A 21,297-nucleotide genomic window follows, 5' to 3' on the forward strand; every position below is an offset into this window, starting at 1 on the left:
GACTAGCCTGAACTTCTGAGTTCTCTCCTTACCGGTAGAAGGGAGCAAGAATAATATTCCCCATTTACTAAGGAGGGAAATGAAATGTATCCAAGAGAAACCCAGTTGATCTCAAGAGGACTTACAAATGAGACAGCAGGGAGCCCTGCCAATCAAGGACTGACTGATCACTGAAAACTAGTGGGTACAAAGATATCTGACAGATGGCAGCAGGAATCGATACTGGCACAAACATTCTTCTTCCTCACTGTGACCTCTCTACCTGATCACTCTGCCTTCTGTCTATGCCTCATTACTCTGCCTCCTAGTTATATCTGATTGCAGTGTTTTTACCCAATTCCTGATCACTTCCTTCTACATATAGTTGATTGCTATGCATTTATTCTGTACCTAGGAGCAGGGCCTACCAAACCTCAGGCTGACACTTCTCTCTACACCTGAACACTGAACATTCATACCTGATTGCTCTGTCTTTACTCTATCCTGGGTCACTGTTCCTTCACTCTGTATATGATTCCTAAAAAATGAATCACCCAAAATGGTGTGATTCTCAAAAAAGAAATATGAAATTCATAATAGAATTAGGAGTCAAGTTCAGTTAAACCTGAGGCTGCATTTTTTGCACATGTACGATTTGAGAAAGAGATTTCAAGAGCATATGCCCTGATACATTGATTTCACACACAAATCTTTTTTTTTTTAATTTATAAAATTTTATAATGATTTCAAATCACGTGCTTTTGTTAAAATATAGGGGTAAGGGCATACATTAATTAAGATTATCAGTGATAATTAACTAATGGAAAGTATTTAGTATGAGATTTTTGGTTAGGTCTATTCTTCCAGTAAGAAGGAAGGAAGGAAGGAAGGAAGGAAGGAAGGAAGGAAGGGAGGAAGAAAGGGAGGGAGGGAGGAAGAGAGGAGGAAACAAAACAATTGGTCATTTTTAGGATGAATTTATGTAAAATACTAGTGAACTTCTGTGAAAAATAAGAATGATTTTAATTGGAAACTATATTCATGAATAAATGATAACAATACAGGGAAAATATCATATGGAATAATAACTCCCCACCTCTATAAAATATATATATATATAGCTTGTTTTTATTTTATATATAGTTTCTTTACTGCCCATTATGTTTGTAATGCTTTATGACAAAGAAATTAAAGAAATAATATGTTAAAGAACCAAGAGGCCAGTAAAATAGCATACAAGTTTAAAGTCATTTATAAGGCAAGGTGGTAAGTGACAAAATAATAAGTCTAGGATGCTCTAAGATTACTTTTAGTAAGAAATTTAAGTTGTGCTGATTTATTTTTTTAAAGCATCATCTCCACCAAGAGACATGTTAAGCTCCAAGGTCAATTTATATAACAATTTCCATTGGCCACTATGGAAATTACACTTATTATACTTTTTACCATTACATGCACACAAGTTGCATCTAGAATTGTCAAAATTCTAATTGGTTTGCTTTGTATTTCACTTTCCTACACTGAGGGGTATACACAAGAAAATCACTCTTTAAATATATTTTTAAAAACATGATGTGAAGATTTAAGTTTCATGACTTGAGTCCAATTTATGGTGAAAAAATTATTCCAGCAAAGTATTTTCTATTATAAACTGATCAATTTTAAGAGGGGAATTCCAAGTCTAGTCTATTTTCATAAAGAGTAAATGGAGAAATTTACCCATTATATATTCTTGGTTCCTTTGTCAATAATTGGCCATATTTACATGAATATTTCTCAGCTCTCTTCCTATTCCATTGATCTAAGTGTCTGCTTTTATGCCAATACTATACTGTTTTGATTACTATAGCTTTGTAATATGGCTTGCAATCAGGAAGTGTGATGCCTCTAGCTTTGTTCTTCTTTTCCAAGATTGCTTTGGCTATCAGGGAATCTTTTTAGGTTCCATAAAAATATTAGTATTGTTTATTCTATTTTTGTGAAAACTGCCACTGACATTTTGCTAGGGATTGCATTGAATCTGTAGATCACTTTAGACAGAACGGACACTTAAACAATATTAATTCTTCTGATCCATGAACATGGGATACCTTTTCATTTATTTGTGTCCTCTCCAATTTATTTTACTAATATTTTACAGATTTTAGTATACAAATTTTTCACCTTCTTAAATACATTCCTTAGTATTTTAGTCTTTTTATGCTATAGTAAATGGGATTGTTTTCTTAATTGATATCCTTCTCATAGTTCACTGTTAAATGGATGCTGTTTTGAGCCACTAAGTTGTGGGTTTATTTGTTACCAAACACAAGCTAACTGACACAAGGGAAAAGTTATGAGGGGAAAAAAGTTATGAAACTTAGAATTTTCTTCCCAATTTCCACTTCATTAGTTGTTTAATGTGACTCCTCATATGCACTTTTAATTTAGCATGTAGAACAGCAGTGCCAGCCTCATTTCACTGAAATTATCTCATTCTGAAGTTAAGCCCCAGGGTAATGATTTTAAAATGGCTACTAGAATCCTGGAAGATATCCAGAGTGAAGCTCCCAAGATGTTTGGCCAGAACTAAATCAGTCCCCCAACAAGCAGTGCAATAAAGTAAGCACAGCTGGTGTCTCTTCGTGTTGCCCTGCAACAAAGAACACAGCTGCAAATGGAAATAGGCCTGGGAGTTAGAGATTGTAGAGGAACAAAGACATGAAAAAGATTAGGATGTTTTAGTACATCTCCAAGGACATGGCCTTGTGGAGTTTAAGGGTCATGCAGTAAATTTCATATCTTTTCTCTATGTGCCAAACTAAGAATCAGTGCTCCATTGAGGTTAAGGTTTATAAATTACATACTTATAATCTGAATAAAATATGAAACATTGTGTTCTATCTTCCAGAAATTAAAATGTATTATTTCTATAATGTGTTACAATATATTACATATTATTAGGTGATTTTTACTTATAGGTATCTTTTCATCAGTACACAGAAGAATGTAGAGGGAAAGATTTATACAATTTTTGTGGGAAAAAAAAAGATGTGAAATTTACTTTCAGGAAAATTGCGTTGTGATATAGTATGGTTTTCCTTGAAAATTTTCTACATAGAGAGTAATTACTTTTGAAAATTTAGAGTGACTGCAAAACAATCAAAATTTGTACTAAAACCTACTTCTCAGTGAAAGGAAAATTATAATTGCATAAATTTGGGTATGTATCTATAAAAATAGAAAAGATGAAATTATTGTTTTCAATTATTATTTTAAAATTATAGTTTTAATTATTTCTTTAAAGAGATTTATCAAGTTATATAATCAAAACACCTTTACCAGCTTTTTAATAACAATATGCTATTTTAGCCTCACTAAATGTCTTAAGACCCTTATCGTGGCCTTTCTGAGAATGGCAATGATGTTTCCAAGCACAATCCTATTTATCCTACTTCCATTTCTAAAATGCACACACTGCTGATTCCAAAGGCAGGTATAATTTCATCTCATAGTGAGTGTCCTTTTTGCGCCACAACAATCAGTATTAACTTTTTGATTTCATCCTCTTAGGTCTCAGTTCTGAAGAATGTAGGCATTTAATAAAGTTACAGAAAATCTAAATTAAAGAAATGCTTCTTTAAAGTTGTTTAAAGGACAAAGAAGACAATTATTCTATAGAATAATTGCTAGAAGGTAGTAAAATAATCATCACTGGCATGATAATGTGCAGCACATTAGAGAAAAAAGTGAAGTAATTGTTCATTTACATTGATAAAGTGCGTGCGAGTGTCTTCATGGGCCCGTTTGAGTTACATTTTACCCTCTAGAATATTTTGTTATTCTGTCCACCCGTGTTCACTTTGTTCACTTTGTCACATTTTTCGGTAAGTAAAAAAAAAAAAAAAAAATTGCAATATGATAGCCAGTAGCTTACAAGGAATTCATCACAACGCAAATGGTCCTTTTCTAAATCAATGCTGTAACACAACAAGTAGATTTTCTTTTAAAAATGACAGTCATAATGACTCTCAAGGAGCCACACTGTTATACTTCTTTTCTATAAGCACAAACGACCTAACTTTATTCAGTGGTATACCTCATTATTTTCACAATATAGTGCATTTGAATATGGCAATTAATATTAAACATGAAAATTGCTGGGGCTCCAGGGTGGCTCAGTCTGTTAAGCCTCTGACTCTTGATTTCGGCTCAGGTCCTGATCTCAGGGTTCGTGAGTTTGAGCCCCTCATCAGGCTCTCTGCTGTCAGCACAGAGCCTGCTTGGGATTTTCTCTCCTTCTCTCTGCCCCTCCCTGGCTTGTGTGTGTTTTGGGTTTTTTTTTTTTTTGTTTTTTTTTTTTCTCTCTCGCTCTCTCCTTCTCTCTCTCTCTCTCAAAATAAATAAACATTTAAGGAAAAAAACATGAAAATTGTTGACCTAAGCAGATAGAATCATTTTTGGTCATAAAATATATGATCTGAACATTGTAACCATATGAGATTCTCTTTGGAAGTGACTATAAATTTAACAAATATCATATTCTCCAATTCATGTTTCTATTTTGAAATGCTTTAAAAAAGTACCCCCCCAGAGGGGGGATTTGAGAGCATTTGGCAATGTCTAAAGACACTGTGATATGGTGGTAACAGAAGGGAGGGTACTAAGCATATAAAGTTTGGAAGCCAGGGATGCCACTGAATATCCTATAATACACAGAACAGCAAAGAATCATCCAGTCTCATACATCAATTAGTGGCAAGGTTGAAAAACTCTGATGTAGAGAGAGGTGATTCCCTATGTAATAGCTGAAACTCAACGATATAAACCAAAGAGGTAAAGAAAAACATTACATTGAAAAACATGCAGTGACAACCACTCTAGTTTGTTTTATATATTTCTTTATGAAACCACTCAGAATGCCGCAGACTTTGTCTGCTGATTATTACCCACTGACAAGAATCATACAACCACATTGTGCTTTGCTCAGTGGTCACATAGCACACAGCATAGTCAGAGGGCTCCCTGATCATCCCTTAGTACTATAGATGTACAAGAAACAGTAATCTGATAAATACTTGCACACTCAGGACATCTCGTGTGCTGCCTTCTCTGTATTCTCATAGCATAGTCTGCTGCGCTGTGAAAGGAATTCATCATTTGTACGACAATCCTGTTAATTTCCCCCTTAACAACATACACACACACTCACGCCCGTGCACATACAACCCTAAGTAGACCACAAACCCATAGGGAAGATAAGAGTAAAGAGTATTTTTCATTATTGTGTCTTCTATGTGTAATGCCCTTTTAATTTTTCCCTTGTCTATTTACAAACCCATGCACACTATGTTAAATTATTTGAGGACGTCTTCTCTAAGTTTGCAAGCTGGACTTTCCACTTTATGGTTCCCTTATATTTTTGCTAATCACACACTATGTTTAAATTTTCCGTTTATATGTCTGTAGCCTGTTCAAATTTAAGGACATGTTTCTCCTTCTTTCCTTCCTTCCTTCCTTCCTTCCTTCCATTTTTTTAACATTTTATTACTAGCCACTATCAGTTCTTAGCACATAAAATGCCTTTATTTCCTCTCTCTCTCTCTCTCAAGAATTAAAGAGATACAAAACAGATTTTTTTTTCTTATGACAGGATGATCCACAAATTAAGTAATGAGTATATGATAAAAACAATGATTTTATCAGGCACCATAAATGTTTTTTAAACATAAATGTTTTTATCACAAGCCTGCATTTCAGTTTTTATTATCACTCTATAAATAACATCTATATGTATATGTAGTTTCTAATAAAGAAGAATGCATTACTCTCACAGCAAATAAAGCCCACAACCCGTTTTTAGAAGTAATCACCCTTACCACTATGTGGGTTTCTTTCAGATATGCCCTATGTGCCCATATACTGCACAACACATCCTTATTTTCTAGAATAAACTGTAGCTTATTCCACATGCCTTTCTGAAAACTTTTTTTCTCACTAAAACAATATAGATCTTCAGCATGTATATACATGCAAATTCATTCATTTTAAGGCTACATAAGAAATCTGTATATGTTTGAAGAGTCATTGATTTGAAAACTTCCTTATTAGTGGACCTTAAGTGTATTATTATGAATAATACCATAATGGGCATCCTTTCACATATATCTTTGTATAACCATCTGAACACATCCATAAAATAGTTCTCTATAATAGAGATTGTCCAACAAACGGATATGTTATCCTTAAAATGTTGAAAGATATTGTTAAATTGCCATCCAAAACAAAACAACAGAAAACAAACTATGGGAATTCACCTTTCTGCTAACCGTCCTGCAACTTTAACAACTTTGTGAATTATCAGGCTTGCATACTTTGGTAGGTGAACACTGGTTTCTCCTCCTCCTTTGTGGTTTCTTAAATTACTAGTGAAATTTGAGTTTTTTCTGTGGATAATTAACACGTGTTTCTTTTTCTTGTGACTCTCCTGCTAATGGGATTTCCCCATTTTCTTATTTGGTTCTAATGAATTTTTGTTATTAAAAAAAATATTCTTATGTAATACAAAATAGTCCTCTGTCCGCCATGAAGGTTTTTAAGTATTTGAGTTCATTTTTCTTTTGATTCAGATTAGTTTTATTATTTGATGGCTATGTTTTCAAATGCTTATTCATTTAAATTCATGTCTTCTTGATTATTGGTTATTGCATTCTTATCTTACGTTGAAAAGTCCTTCGTCTACTTCTTTATTTTATTTTATTTTTTTTTAGTTCTTGTGTTTTCATTAGCAGATTCAAAGTTTTAGGTTTTTTAGAGTTTAATCATTGATTTATTTCCCATTTACCTTGTCCTCAAGTGTGGAGAAAATCACACTATTTCAATTGTGTCAGCATCACGAGTACATCTGGTCCTCCACCTGAGCCCCACTCTTTAGCTCAGTTAATGGGGTTACTTTCCATTTCTTGACACTTTCATTTGCTTCACTCTCCAGCCATCTGTGTCACAAAGATTTTTCAACTTTTGGCACACATATCTACCTGGAAACTGTCCGTTGTCTTTATTCACACTATATGTATCTAATGTACATATTTTGGAGGTGTTAGGGAATTTTTTTTCAAAAGCATATTCTCGTTGGACTCCCTAAAGATTAGATTACTAGCATAAATAAATGTCTATTCCCTTACTCAGGCAATTTAGGATGAATTTTCTTCCTTATGGTATGTAGCCATCCCTGAACCCAATCCTTTAAACAAAAACAAAATAACATCAAATCTATCCCCATATGGCAAGAAGGAGACCCCCACCCCTGGCTCAAAAAGCTGTACAGATTCTGGAACATCCACTATTTTTCTTATAATTATTCCATAAATAGCTTAAACCAGGTTTTAAATTTGTAACTATATTAAAAAATTGGGAACTTAAGAGCTGAACCTCTGTCTGGCTTAGAAATCTTTTCTAGGTTCACTTCTTACTAACCATGTGATCTTGGGCAAATTATTTAATTCTATGTATCAATTTCATCCTCTGTAAAAGGAGAACCACAATGTCGCCCTTGTCCATGATGATACAAGCATGAAATTATTACACATGGCATGCAATGCCTGACGTATAGTAAGTGCTCAATAAATACTCCTTGATGCTGTTTCAGTGATCATTACCACAACTGCTTTGACGACTTGTAGTCTCCAGTCCTGGCGAAGCTAACTGGTTGTTTTGGGCTGATCGATTTTAGATTTTCTGCAGAACTCACAGTCAACATTCAAAATATCCAATTTCCTCTTCGCCCCTGATCAAAACTTCTATGGATTCAACTGAGTCTACACTTGATGGCAACTAAGATTTAAGTGTCTGACATCAACTGTTAGCTACATCAGAGGCAAAAAGGAAAAAATCCTTTAAGGGTTGTTTTACGTTTTAAGATAAATAAGCTTTGTAAATGCTTATGACTATCTAAAAAATTTTATTGAATAATGTAGCTATTATTTACATTTTTAATGCTGTTATAATTGGGTCATAAACTGCAATCTCTTTTTATATTTCCTTTTTTTTTCAATATATGAAGTTTATTGTCAAATTGGTTTCCATACAGCACCCAGTGCTCATTCCAAAAGGTGCCCTCCTCAATACCCATCACCCACCCTGCCCTCCCTCCCACCCCCCCAAAAACCGCAATCTTAAAAGACATGTAGTAAAATATCTCAAACATTACGGTGTCTATTTTTATTTATGCAAACTGTCACCTTGAGTATGTTGATATCTCTGCAGCAATATAAATAAAGAATTTACATGACTAAAAAACCCTGTCAATTAAGCAAGAATTGCCGATGTCTCCCCATTAATGATGTTTTCTTGATACCTAAGCATTACCTCTACTTTAGCATTCAGAAATCAATTTTAATAAATAACACACCATCTAGACCCAATATCCTTTAATATTTTAGGCCACGTGTAAATATTAAGATGTTTCGAAATTTCTTCGGATTTCTCCACGCACACACACACCCACACACAAAGTTAAAAACTGGTTTTCAAAAGATGATCATTTGGATTCTCAAAACTATATTAACTGCTAAAGTGAATAATGCTTTTTCTTACCCATATCTGACATTTCAGGCACAGTAACGATGTATGGTCCATCTGTGAACTTTGGAGCATTGTCATTGATGTCTTGTACTTTGATTATGAACTCGGACTCGGGCTCAAGAGGCTTGTTTGTTCGTCGGTCGATAGCCTGGGCGTGAAGCACATAGTGGGTCTTCTGCTCTCTGTCTAGGCTTTTCGTTGAGTGGATGTCACCGGTGGTGTCATCGATGATAAATATAGTTCCGGCACCTTCTCCAGTAAGGATGTACTTGACAGACCCATCGCCTTTGTCAGAATTGGAGTGCAACTGTCACATAAAAATGAAATACTTTAGTGTGAAATTATATTCCAGCTTCACGTCGTGTTATCTGAAAATTATCCATAATTTTGAACTTAGTTTGGTTATAACTTTTCTTACCTTCACAGTCTACCATATGGTGCTATAATCATTTCCTTTTCTGCAGTTTTTCTCTAATTGGTATTGATATAGATATCTTTTATCATGATCTATCTAAGAAATCCAATAATTTAAGAGAAATTAATAAGCAATAGTCATTAAATAAAAAACAATAACCCTTGATGCCATCTAGTAAATCACCACTGCATTAACTACACAGAATGGAATTGGATAAAGAAATTACCAGGAAATCACTGTTGCCCGCAATACTTCCAGGAATAATGACTTTTTATATTAATTGTTTGGCATTTTATTTCAAACTTAAAATTTAAAAAAAAGAAAAAAGAATATATGGCAGGATGAGATTCAAATTATTAAAAACTTCCACAAAAGAGGCACTTATTTGTTATAGAGAAATTAATATTATAATGTGAAAAAATAAAAAAATATATATATTCCAGATTAATTGTTCAGATTTAGAATGAAAGAAAACACAGAATAATTTTTTTTTATTATTATTATTATAAAACTTTAACTCAAAATTTAAATAGGAGTGCTTGATTTAATCAATACATGGTCCTAATTTGTAACTAATAGAAATACACTAATGAATTCTCATTTATTAAAATAAAAGTGGAATATTATACTAATAGATATTACAAAAGGAACATTTCACTAGAGAAGAAGTATTTAATAAGAAAGGTAAATACATATTAAGATAATTATAAACCATTTTTTTGTCATTTAAGCATCAGGATATGCTTTTAACCTGCATGTGATTCATACTTCTTAATCTATTGTAACTTCTGCCATCTTTGCATAAGTGCCATTGTTATATTTCTAGCTAGAAATAACCACAATTTTTCTTAAATCTCACACATCTATTTGAAGAATTGTTTCTCTTGAGAGATCTGAAGTTATCCTTCATATGACATCTTTCTGGTAACCTAACCTCAACTACTCACCTTTTGCTCAATTGTGACACTTGGAAACATTGAAAAAATATAACCTTGTTCGCCTAAGTTTTGGATTTCTTACCATAATAAAGAGAAAGTTTTCAAGGATTATTTTAAAGTCTCTGAACCCTTAGAAGACATTTTCAAAAAGAGAAAATATAGAAAAATATAATAAACTATGACAAAAGGACTATTCCATGGTAAAATGAAGGCAACTGAATATAAATTGTAGCATATCCCAAATAATCTTATATCTTTCTTGAAAACACATAAGGCGTAAACAGGGACAAATTCTGATGGGAATCACCTAGCAAGATTCCATAAATCATTATCTTTTCAAAACTGATTTTTTGGAGCTTTTATAAAGATGAATAAAAATGCATTAGCAATGTATGAAAAACACAGCTTTCAAAGATTCACACTTCATTAGTAAATTAACAACTAAAAGAAGAATGCAGCATGAGTTGTGTGGAGACAATTGCATGCATGGATGGAAATGTATTTAGTCATTTCTTTTGGTTTCTTGCCATATCTTTTTAGCATCTAGAAGAAAATTTTATCATTTCTGAAGCAGATACACCTGCAAAATATCAACAGAGTGGCCTGTTTCAGTCTCCAACTTTGCTTTAATCCGTGACCCAAACAGAGCAACAAATTCATTTAAACAAATGGTTTTAACACCTTTTCTCAAAATCTCTTGTTATGAAGTGAAACATTAGACAGTCTTATTAGCTATTGTTATACTATACATTAATTATAAGTCTATATAATGAAATTAAAACCCTTTTGGGGAAATGTCTTGTAGTTCTACCATCTAATTTCAGAAAGACAGCGATGGTGATGATTGACTTTTATCATCAGGATATATTTTTATATTCTTCTATGTTCTTAGGTTATTTTGATATTATTTCATTTTGTGTTAAAAGTTTGTATTACAAAAGTTGGTCATATTTATTTTTTTTCTTTTTTTTTTTTTTTTTTTTAAATTTTTTTTTTTTTTTTTTTTTTCAACATTTATTTATTTTTGGGACAGAGAGAGACAGAGCATGAACGGGGGAGGGACAGAGAGAGAGGGAGACACAGAATCGGAAACAGGCTCCAGGCTCTGAGCCATCAGCCCAGAGCCTGACGCGGGGCTCGAACTCACGGACCGTGAGATCGTGACCTGGCTGAAGTCGGACGCTTAACCGACTGCGCCACCCAGGCGCCCCAAAAGTTGGTCATATTTAAAGAATGGCCTTATATATGTAGACTTGCAATGAAAGTATATAAAAGAAACAGTAAAGTTGTCAACTTAAAGCACTATGAAAAATATAACACACTCTATGCTTTATGTAGGTTGTGGTAAGCAATTCAGGTAAGAGAGAAAATGTCAGTAATTTTATGTCTTTAGATTTTAAGACTTGAATCTGGTTCCACATAAAGTGTTTATATTTAACAAACAACTTAGCCTAAATATTTCAGAAATTATGTCTGACTTGAAAATAGACGTGCAATAAAATCAGTGAATGGTAATTTAGCAGTATTTATAATATTTGATAACATAGTAGAAGTTACATTAAAATGTTGCAAACATGTATTTGAATTTTATAAGGTGTTGACAATGCTTATCTTGAGTGTTTCTTTTTTTTTTTTTTTTTTTTTTTTACTTATTTTTGGGACAGAGAGAGACAGAGCATGAACGGGGGAGGGGCAGAGAGAGAGGGAGACACAGAATGAGAAACAGGCTCCAGGCTCCGAGCCATCAGCCCAGAGCCTGACGCGGGGCTCGAACTCACGGACCGCGAGATCGTGACCTGGCTGAAGTCGGACGCTTAACCGACTGCGCCACCCAGGCGCCCCTTGAGTGTTTCAATAATGCAGATAATCATTTCAATAATGGAGTATTTAAATATCTCAGCGGGCCTAGCTGACTCTTGGAATGACTAGTTTTTATGTTAACACTGATGGGAAGCTACTACAATAGCATTTAGGCAAATTAATAGCTCATATGATTAGGATGATCAACATTTGTGAAACAACAAAGTAACCCACTCTCAGGATGACCCCTCATCTATCGTACACCCATTTCCAAATGTTCAGTTTGGTCTGGAATACATCCTTTGTAACAGAGATGGAGCCTTAGAGAAAAACCAGCTATAGAGAAAAATCAGCTTAATAAGTGAGCTTTAATATCTGGAAGAGCATGTTTTATATTCGTTTTTTTTAAGGCAACAGATGATGCATCAGTGAGTGAATGAATGAATGAAATGGCTGAGCAGGAATGGTGGTAGTAGTGGGGGTAATCTTAAAATAGGGACAGGAAGCTCTTTGATGCAGACAATCAAGTAATATGGATAACCAAGAGAGAAATGTGTTGTCTCTGAGTGTGGGCAACAATAAAACATCAAAGGAAAGAAGCGGAAGTAGGGCACATGCAGTAGAAATACTCTGGATATAGACACGGAGCTGACTTAGCAACAGCAAAATATGATGTTGTAAGATGAGCTAGCTCTTATGCTATTTAAGAGAGATTTTCATCATATTGTACATTGACATGTAAAAATATTTGGGAGACAAAGTTGATGTTAGTCATCAGTATTGAACTCTTTTTGGCAGACAGTTTGGAAATAACAGAGAGAAAACAGTGGCAGGGTTTTATAACACACAGTGGTAGCAGTATACTTTCCGAGTCATGAGATTTTGCAAAGTGAGTGATATTTTTTATGCTGAAGGACAGATGTTACAATATTGTCCTAAAGCAAGAAGGAACAATGCTCGCGTATGTGATCACATAATAAAGTAGGGTTAATGAACTACTCTTTAGAAAACAGAAAAGGGGAGGAGAATGAAGAAAGAAAATGAAACCACCCAAGTAAAGCAAAATGACCACTTCTCTGGCATGATTTTAATAAATTGTCTCTTTCTTATGTTAAGTAGTAACCTATGGCACTTGGAAAGCTAATATGACTCACATGAGTTCCCCCTGGAAAACTATTTATTCACCCTGGACCACATTCGGATCAGGACCTAAAAATTTATAGCTTTCACTCCAACTACAGAGTTCTTCACTAAGATAATATTCTATCCCTTAGGGAAGAATAACTTCAAAAGGTTAAGAAGATGATGGCAGAGCAATTAATTTCAAAAGTTGCTTTTAGTGAAAACTTCAAGCCATGTTAAAAAGATAGGTCACTGACTTAAAACGATAATATTTTGAACTACATATTTTATATATATATTTTTTGAGTAGGAAACTTATTTTTACAGCATTCCAGGGGAAGCCAGCAGTAAACATTGTATAGTAATCCCACTATGATTATTTTTCCAACACATAAAATGATGCAATATAAGGATCACATGAAATACATATTATTAAAATTTATTATGCACCCTTTATTCCACAACGTGTTATATTTCAAACAATAAGTAGATGAAACAAAATTCAATTGAACTGTTAATAAGTAATTGACGTAAAGGGGAAAAAACATTTCAAATCATAGTAGTCTCTTGGTAACTAACATATCTATCTTGTGCAAGAAAAATACAGAACCATCAGTTTTAATTATGCATCAATTAATATGCAACAAAGTTGCATGAGAAATAGTGATGAAGTACTCTGTTCAACCACATACCTAATGTCAATTAATTAAAAGGTTAAGAAATTAGGTGAGAGTAAGGAAATAGGTGTGGTTGTTGAACCAGAAACATCAGAGCTCTTTGCCAACATGCAAAAGCCTCCTGTTGAATTTCAGTTTTTCACTTTTAACTTCTTAATCAGTATTCTCAGAGAAGGAAGCTAATGAACGAGGAGGAAGAGGGAAAAGAACAGGAGGCAGCACGTGTTTATTATATCCCCTGAACCCCAGATTAAGGGTATTAACGTACAAGATAAAAAAAAAAAAAAAAAAAAAACCTATATCTCTGAAGTCTGAGTGGTATAATTCCATATCCTTCAGATATCCTCTAGAGAGCCCCATCTGGGTGTGCCAAATATTGGGGCACTGCAGGAGGTAAGTCAGTGGTTGAGAATTTCACTTTTAAGTGTTGGAAACCCTCAAAAACGACCAATCGATTAAAGTTGGAATGAGATATATAAGGCACAGGAGGACCTATTCTCTGATATCAGAGTTAATCTCTGTTCTTTCATCTGCCAATTAGGGTCTAGCTGAGAAAGAGATGGCCCTGGAAGCTGGTTTTAAAGAAAAAAAAAAATCTCAGAGTGTACTAACATTAGTACAATTCCGGCCCCAAATACTGGTCCAAACCACTATCCACATATTCACAGGGGTTGTCACTTCATCCCCATTAAAACTCTGTCATTACTGTTCATTTTAGCCCTTTGTTCAAATCAGAAAGCAGTAGATGCATAGAGACAGGGGAGGGAAGGAAAATTGAAATGGAAATGGCTTCAAACATTTAGAAAATGTATCTGACAATAAAATGTAAGCTTATAATTTAATCTAGCAATCACTATTAGAAGCGTATATCCAACAAATGTTTTTGGAGCATCTGCTATGTTCCAGTCCTGGTACTCAGTAGTTAAATACATCACTAACGTGGAGATTCATACCCTGGGAAAGCTTACTTTAATACCAGTGGGAAGAAATACACAGTAAGCAGAAAACATTATATATATATTATATATATTATATATATAATATATATATAATATATATATCACTTTCTAACACTTTCTAGAAAGTGTCACTTTCTAACACTATATATATAATATATATATTATATATAATAAATTAATATAATATAATATATATATTATATATAGTGTTATATATATGATATATATAACACTATATATAATATATATAATATATATATAACATAATATATATATAGTGTTAGAAAGTTACAAGATCCCCACTTAAAAAGGAGAGAGAGAAAGAAATACCAGAGGTGATCGGGAAGGTGTAGAGAGATTGCAATATTAAATAAGGGAGTATGTTAGGCAGGACATTGGCCCCTCAAAGATGTCTATGTCTTTATTCTAGAAGCCTGTGAATATGTTACTTTACATGGTAAGAAGAACTTCACATATGTGATTGAGGTCAAGGTCCTTAAGACAGGGAGATTACCTTGGTCTCTCTAGCTGGGACAATTCTGATCACATGAGTCCTTACAAGGGAAGACCTGATCCCAGCTGGTTGAGAGAGAGAGAGAAAATGGAAGTGTGAGAAGGAGTGAGCACCTCATTGCTGGTTCTAAAATGTAAAAATCATCATGCAAGACCTAAGAGAGGCCTCTTGAAGCTGGGAAAAGCAAGGAATGGACTGTTCCCTAGAGGAAATGAAGCTCTCCTCACACCCTGATTTTAGACCAGTGAGAACTATGTTGAACTTCTGACCTATAAAACTGGTGGAAAATAAATTTGTGTTGTTTTAAGGCACTGATTTTGCAGTAATTTGTGATAGCAACAATAAAGTCTAATAAAGGAATCAGAGAAGGCATATTAAAAAGATGACATTTTAATAAATTTTTGAAGGAGGTAAGGTAAGTGAGCCAAGTTCGTATTATAGGAAAAAGCATTATAGTCAGGGAAAACAGAAAAAGCAAGAGGGTCAAGTTAGGAACATGAATAGCAATTCCAGAAAGAGTGAGGAAGCCAGTGTCACCAGAGTTGCATGGACAGAGGAGAGTTGCAGAAGACATCAGAGAAATACAGTAGTCTCCCCTTCTCTGTGGCTTCCCTTTCCCTGGTTTGAGTTGCCCACTGTCAGTTGTGGTCCAGAAGCAGATGGTCCTCCTTCTGATGTATCATCACTAGACCAAGAGTAGCCTAATGATGCATCACAACGGCCACGTCGTTCACCTCAGTTCATCTCCTCACGCAGTCATTTCATCCTCCCACATCACAATAAGAAGTGTGAGTAGAGTACAAGATATTTTTTTGAGAGACCATATCCACATTCACGCAACTTGTATTACAGCATATTTGTTATTATTGTTCTATTAGTTATTGTGATTAATCCCTTGTGCCTAATTTATAAGCTTTATTACAGGTACGTATGTATAAAAAATCACATAGTATATATAGGGTTCGGTACTCTCCGAGATATCTACTGGGGGTATTGGAACGTATCCTCTATGGATGTAGGGGTACTATAACTGGAAGGAAGATCATGGAGGACCACTGCACAAGAAAAAAGAGAAACTGGATAGTGTTGAGGAGCATCATAAGTGATTTACATCTCAAAAGGATCACGTCCATTTCATTACTGAGAACAGAAAGTAGAGGAACAAAAATGAAAGCAGGGAGAACTGATAGACTTCTGCTTTGGTAACACGCTGACTGAGGATGACAGCACGGACCAGGCGCTGGTGAAAGTGACAAGAAATGGAGTATTCGTGAATATATTTTGGGACAAATGCAACACCAAATGCAAAAACAAGCCAGAGGATCTATATCACAATAAAAGGCCTTTGCATAGCAAATAAAACCATCAACAAAATGGAAAGGCAACCTAGGGAATAGGACAAAATCTTTGCAAATTATATGTCTGATAAGGTGTTAATATCCAAAACATATCAAAAATTCACACAACCAATAACAAAACCAAATCTGTCAGACATTTTTATCCAGAGAAGATATATAAATGGCTAACAGTACATGAAAAGGTGTTCAACATCATTAACCGTCAGGGAAATGCAAAGCAAAACCACCCTGAGATATCACCTCACACCTGTTAGAATGGATATTATTAAAAACAAGAAAGAGGTAACAGTTATTGGGGAGGATGTGGAGGAAAGAGAACCCTTGTGCATTCTTGGTGGGAATGAAAATCGGTGCAGCCACTATGGAAAACAGTATGAAGTTTCCTCAAAAACGTGAAAAAATACAACTACTAAAAGATCTAGCAATTTCAGGGTATATAATCCAAGGGAAATGAAATCATTATCTCAAAGATCTATCTTCAGCTCCATGTTCATTGCTGAATTACTCCCAATAGCCAGGAAATGAAAACAAATTGAGTGTCCATTAACAGATGAATGGATAAAGGAAATACATATACACCCACTGCACTTCCCCCACCCCTACAAGAATAGTATTCGGCCATGAGAAAGAAGGACATTCCACTATTTGCAATAACACAGATGGATACTGAGGGCATTATATTCAGTGAAATAAGTCAGGCAGAGAAAGACAAATATTGTATGATGTCACTTTTTTTTCTGGAATTTTGAAAAGTCAAACTCTTAGAACACAGAGTAGAATGAATGGTATTCCCAGGACCGAGGAGTGCAGAAGAAGGGAAGGTGATGGTCAGAGTACAAACTCCCAGGTATGAGTAAGTTCTGGGGATCTAATGCACAGCAGAACGATTATAGTTAACAATGCTGTATTGTGTATGAGAAAGATGCTAGGAGAGCAGACCTTCAATGTTCTCACCACAGAAAAGACATGGTAGGGGCACCTGGGTGGCTCAGTCGGGTAAGTATCTGACTTCCGCTCAGTTCATGATCTCGCGGTTAGTGAGTTCGAGCCCCGTGTCAGGCTTCGTGCTCACAGCTCAGAGCCTGGAGCCTGCTTTGGAGTCTGTCTCCCTCTCTCTCTGCCCTTCCACCATTCACACTCTGTCTCTCTCTCAAAATAAATAAACGTTAAATGTTTTTTTTTTAAAAAAGACATGGTAATTATGTGACATGGTTTTAACTAATGCTATAATGCTAAACATTTTGCAATATATGTGTATCAAATCAACACATTGTATACTTAACCTTATACAATACTATATGTCAATTCTATCCCAGTGATGCTGGACACACATTTTAAAAAGAAAGAGCACACAAAGTTTCCCTAAAGGAGTAGTATAGGATTTATGAAAAAGGAGAATTCAAGCACAGATATTAGGTGCTTGGCTATAGTTATGAAGAGTTCAGAATTTAATCAAATGGGATGTGGACGGATACAGGTACACGAAATAGAAAGGGGAAGGTCAGGAATTGAATTTTGACATGCTAATCTTGGTATTTCTATTGGCGATCTCAGTAGAGATGTAGAGGCCATTTTTTATATGCAGTCTCTAGTTCAAAGACAAATATGGTTGGCTTATAAATTTGGGAGACAGCCAGCACAAAGGTGGTATTTAGAGCTATGAAACAGGATGAGATTACCAATGAAATAAACATAGGTGTAAAGGGAAGAACTGAGGACTGAAACCTGTAGTGCTTCAAAATTAAAAAGCCAGAGGGGGACATCTGGGTGGCTCAGTCCTACCTCGGCTCAGGTCATGATCTCGTGGTTCTTGAGTTCAAGCCCCACATCCGGCTCGCTGCTGTCAGTGCAGAGCCTGCTTCTTGATCCTCTGTCCCCCCTCTCTCTGCCCCTCCCCCACTTGCACTCTCTCAAAAATAAATAAAACATTAAAAAAAAAAAAAGCCAGAGGGACGAGAAAGATAAAGAGCCCCTAGTCAGGTAGAAGGAAAACCAAGCACACCAGTGTCTTGTTTTAACAAGAGAAATTAAAACATCTGTGGATAAGGGTATTTTATATAGGAATAATAATGATTATTTCAGAGGCAAAAAAAAAAAAAATCTAAAAGTCCATCTGGAGGGGGATTATTTTATAAATAATGAATTACCATTAAAATAATAATATGAATATGCTAGCTCTGAAGAACTATCTATAATTTGTTGTGGATGGGAAAGCCATGCTGTGTAATAATATAGAAGCTGAGATCTTACTTAAAGTATAAATAACAAAAATTACATGTACAGTATATTCATATTTATTAACATGGATGTATGGAGTAGGATACATTATAATCTAAGCCACTGAGGCTTGAGGGAGGGCAGAAAAAAGCATACACCGCAGTGAGCCAGTCAATTTCCTTTTATGTCTTTCAGTTTAACTGACTGAATAAATATCTATTACTTTTTAAGTATATATATCCCCGTTGTTACTGAAGAACACTTCTGGGTTTTATCTGGGCCAATAATGGAGAAAAGACACAATATGTGGCAACCCATTCTCAAAGCCACAAGAATCTTTAGAAAATTTCAGGCAGCATCTCATTTCCATGCATAGGGTCTAACCTTTGCTTGATTCTCACTCTGAGATGTTTACGAATTTATCTATCTATCTGCCTGCCTATCTATCTATCTATCTATCTATCTATCTATCTATCTATCTATCTTATTTGCCATGCCTCAGGTTGCTACATTCTATCTTGAATGTAGGTACAACTCCCAGGCTATTGCATTAAGTTGCCCAGGCACTGGTAGGTGATGCTTCCTGGAATGGTTGTCTTGTTTTCCTGAAGTGTGTCTTGAAATTTTTTGATATCCCTGCCTACCTCCTGTGTCCCTCATGTAAGCCCCCTACATCTCTATTCAGTTATTCTTTTGGTCTCTATCAACATGGTCCATGTGTTTATTTCTAGGCTTAAAACCAAGGCACTGTAACAGGATGGAAGAAAAAACTGCATCCCTACTATGTATCAAACAATGTGTTGATATAAATCAGACAGGGTCCCTTGCCTTCAAGAAGTTTTTAGTGCAGTGAGCAAGAAAGAGCAACAGATCCAGAGTAGGGACAGTTCTGATAGAAGCATGAGGTGAAAGTAATTTTTCCTTGCTTGGAAGTTTTCCCAGAGGAAAGGACTCAAAGTCTCCATCTGTATTCCTGTTTTCCCATTTCTATCAAAGGATAAAAGTTGTACATTAAAAAAAATAATAATTCTCATCAAACATTTTCCTTATTCATCTGTTGTGGATTTAATCCTATCACATAATATAAATTGTTCTAAGGTTACCCAAAACCACCCAGTTATTAAACAACTTTTTTTTTTTTTTTTGAGGAGAAGGCTAATTTAAAAACATGATAAAGCTAACTCAACACAAGGGAGCAGAATGCAGAACTCTCAAATATTGGTTCCTAACTTTGGAAATTCAAGACATGGAAATACGGAAGCTTTTTTAATGGAGAGAAACTGTGGACTGAGACACAATAGGGCTACAGTCCAAAGTGTCTTGCTAAGTTTTTCTGTGACATAAGGGACTACTCAACCCTGAGCTGCATACATATAACTCTGCATGTTGAAATAGAAATTCTGTAGTCTGTTATTGTATACAATTCTCCTCTCAGTTAAGCTTTTCAGAATGGAATGCTATTGAAATGTTTGAATCATAAAGTCCAATTTACTCAGCTGTAGCTCGGACCTCATTCTTGACTTTCTCTCTTCTTCTCAGATTGAATAACCAGAGCTATAACCCTCTCAGACACTCGACATGGCCTTGTATGCACTAATGATGATTTTTATTTTTCCACTTCTCCTCACCGAAAACTTTCTAAATTCTTGTGAATCTGTTTCTTTAAAAATCCCCTCACCCCCACCCCTTCTCTCCAACAGTTACCAGAGTTCATCCAAGCTCTCCTACTTTCTGAGATTATTGCAGTTTCCCCTGAGTGGTCTCATTACCTCTCTTCCTGTTTCTGTTCCACGCACATTGCATTTACACTAGAGTCCGGTGTGTTATTTCTAAAATGTGATTTTATCCTTTCTTAAATAAAACACGAGAATGTACCACAGCCTTCAGATGGCAGACATCCTCACTGGGCGCTTGTCTACGTGTGTGATTTAATCTTCAGGCACTTCACTACTCACATCGAATTTTAGTCAAACTAACGTGGATAATCTGGCCTCTAATGTGCCTACTCTCCACACGTGATTTCCTCAAACTACATATTTTCTATTTACTTGACCAGAAGTAAGTCATTTCCTATCTTCTGTGAAGTTGTCCCTCAATTTTTCACCCAAATACGCTGCCTTTCCTTTGTGATGTAAAAGAATCCCTAGCTTACCTATCATTCAGCAGTTACCATTTTATGGTTCATTTCCAGTGAAATGCCCCACATCTCCCAATTCACTTGATTCTCATTGAGGACAGCAGCCACGTTTCACTCGCTCCTACGTCCCCAACACCCAACGCATCCTTTTTTTCAATAAATGTTATTAAAGAATGAAATAGGATGAGAGGAATTTTCATAAAGAATTCATGATACATTGAAAGATGTCAGGGACACCTGGGTGGCTCAGTTGGTTAAGTGTCCGACTTCACCTCAGGTCATGATTTCACAGTTTGTGAGTTTAAGCCCTGCGTTGGGCTCTGTGCTGACAGCTCAGAGTCTGGAGCCTGCTTTGGATTTTGTGTCTCCCTCTGTCTCTCTGCCCCTCCCCCACTCATGCTCTGTCTCTCTCTCTCAAAAACAAATAAACATTAAAAAAATTAAATGATATCAAATAAAAAATAAATATTTAAAAAGAGGTAAGACATTCAAATAATACAGGAGGAAACTTGGCTCAGAGACTGGCGGGGATGAGATCTAAAAGTGGTCAGTGAAGAGGTAAATATTTTAAAGACTATGAGTTAAAATTTTCAGTGTAAACATACAACTGATTATTTAA

The 21,297-nt window shown here is 35.2% G+C and overlaps 1 protein-coding gene across 3 annotated transcripts in view; it reads right to left on the reverse strand.

The window, feature by feature from the left end:
* CDH18 (cadherin 18) overlaps positions 1-21,297 on the reverse strand; it is a 489,837-nt gene that overhangs the window by 240,841 nt on the left and 227,699 nt on the right. For all 3 annotated transcript variants that reach the window (XM_060634390.3, XM_060634394.3, XM_060634393.3), the window contains exon 3: positions 8,554-8,848. In XM_060634390.3, the coding sequence (XP_060490373.1) occupies positions 8,554-8,848 (295 nt within the window). The remainder of the gene's footprint in view (positions 1-8,553; positions 8,849-21,297) is intronic.

This window comes from Panthera onca, chromosome A1 (genome assembly GCF_046562875.1).
Source record: "Panthera onca isolate mPanOnc1 chromosome A1, mPanOnc1 haplotype 2, whole genome shotgun sequence".
In the NCBI taxonomy this organism is placed as follows: Eukaryota; Metazoa; Chordata; class Mammalia; order Carnivora; family Felidae; genus Panthera; species Panthera onca.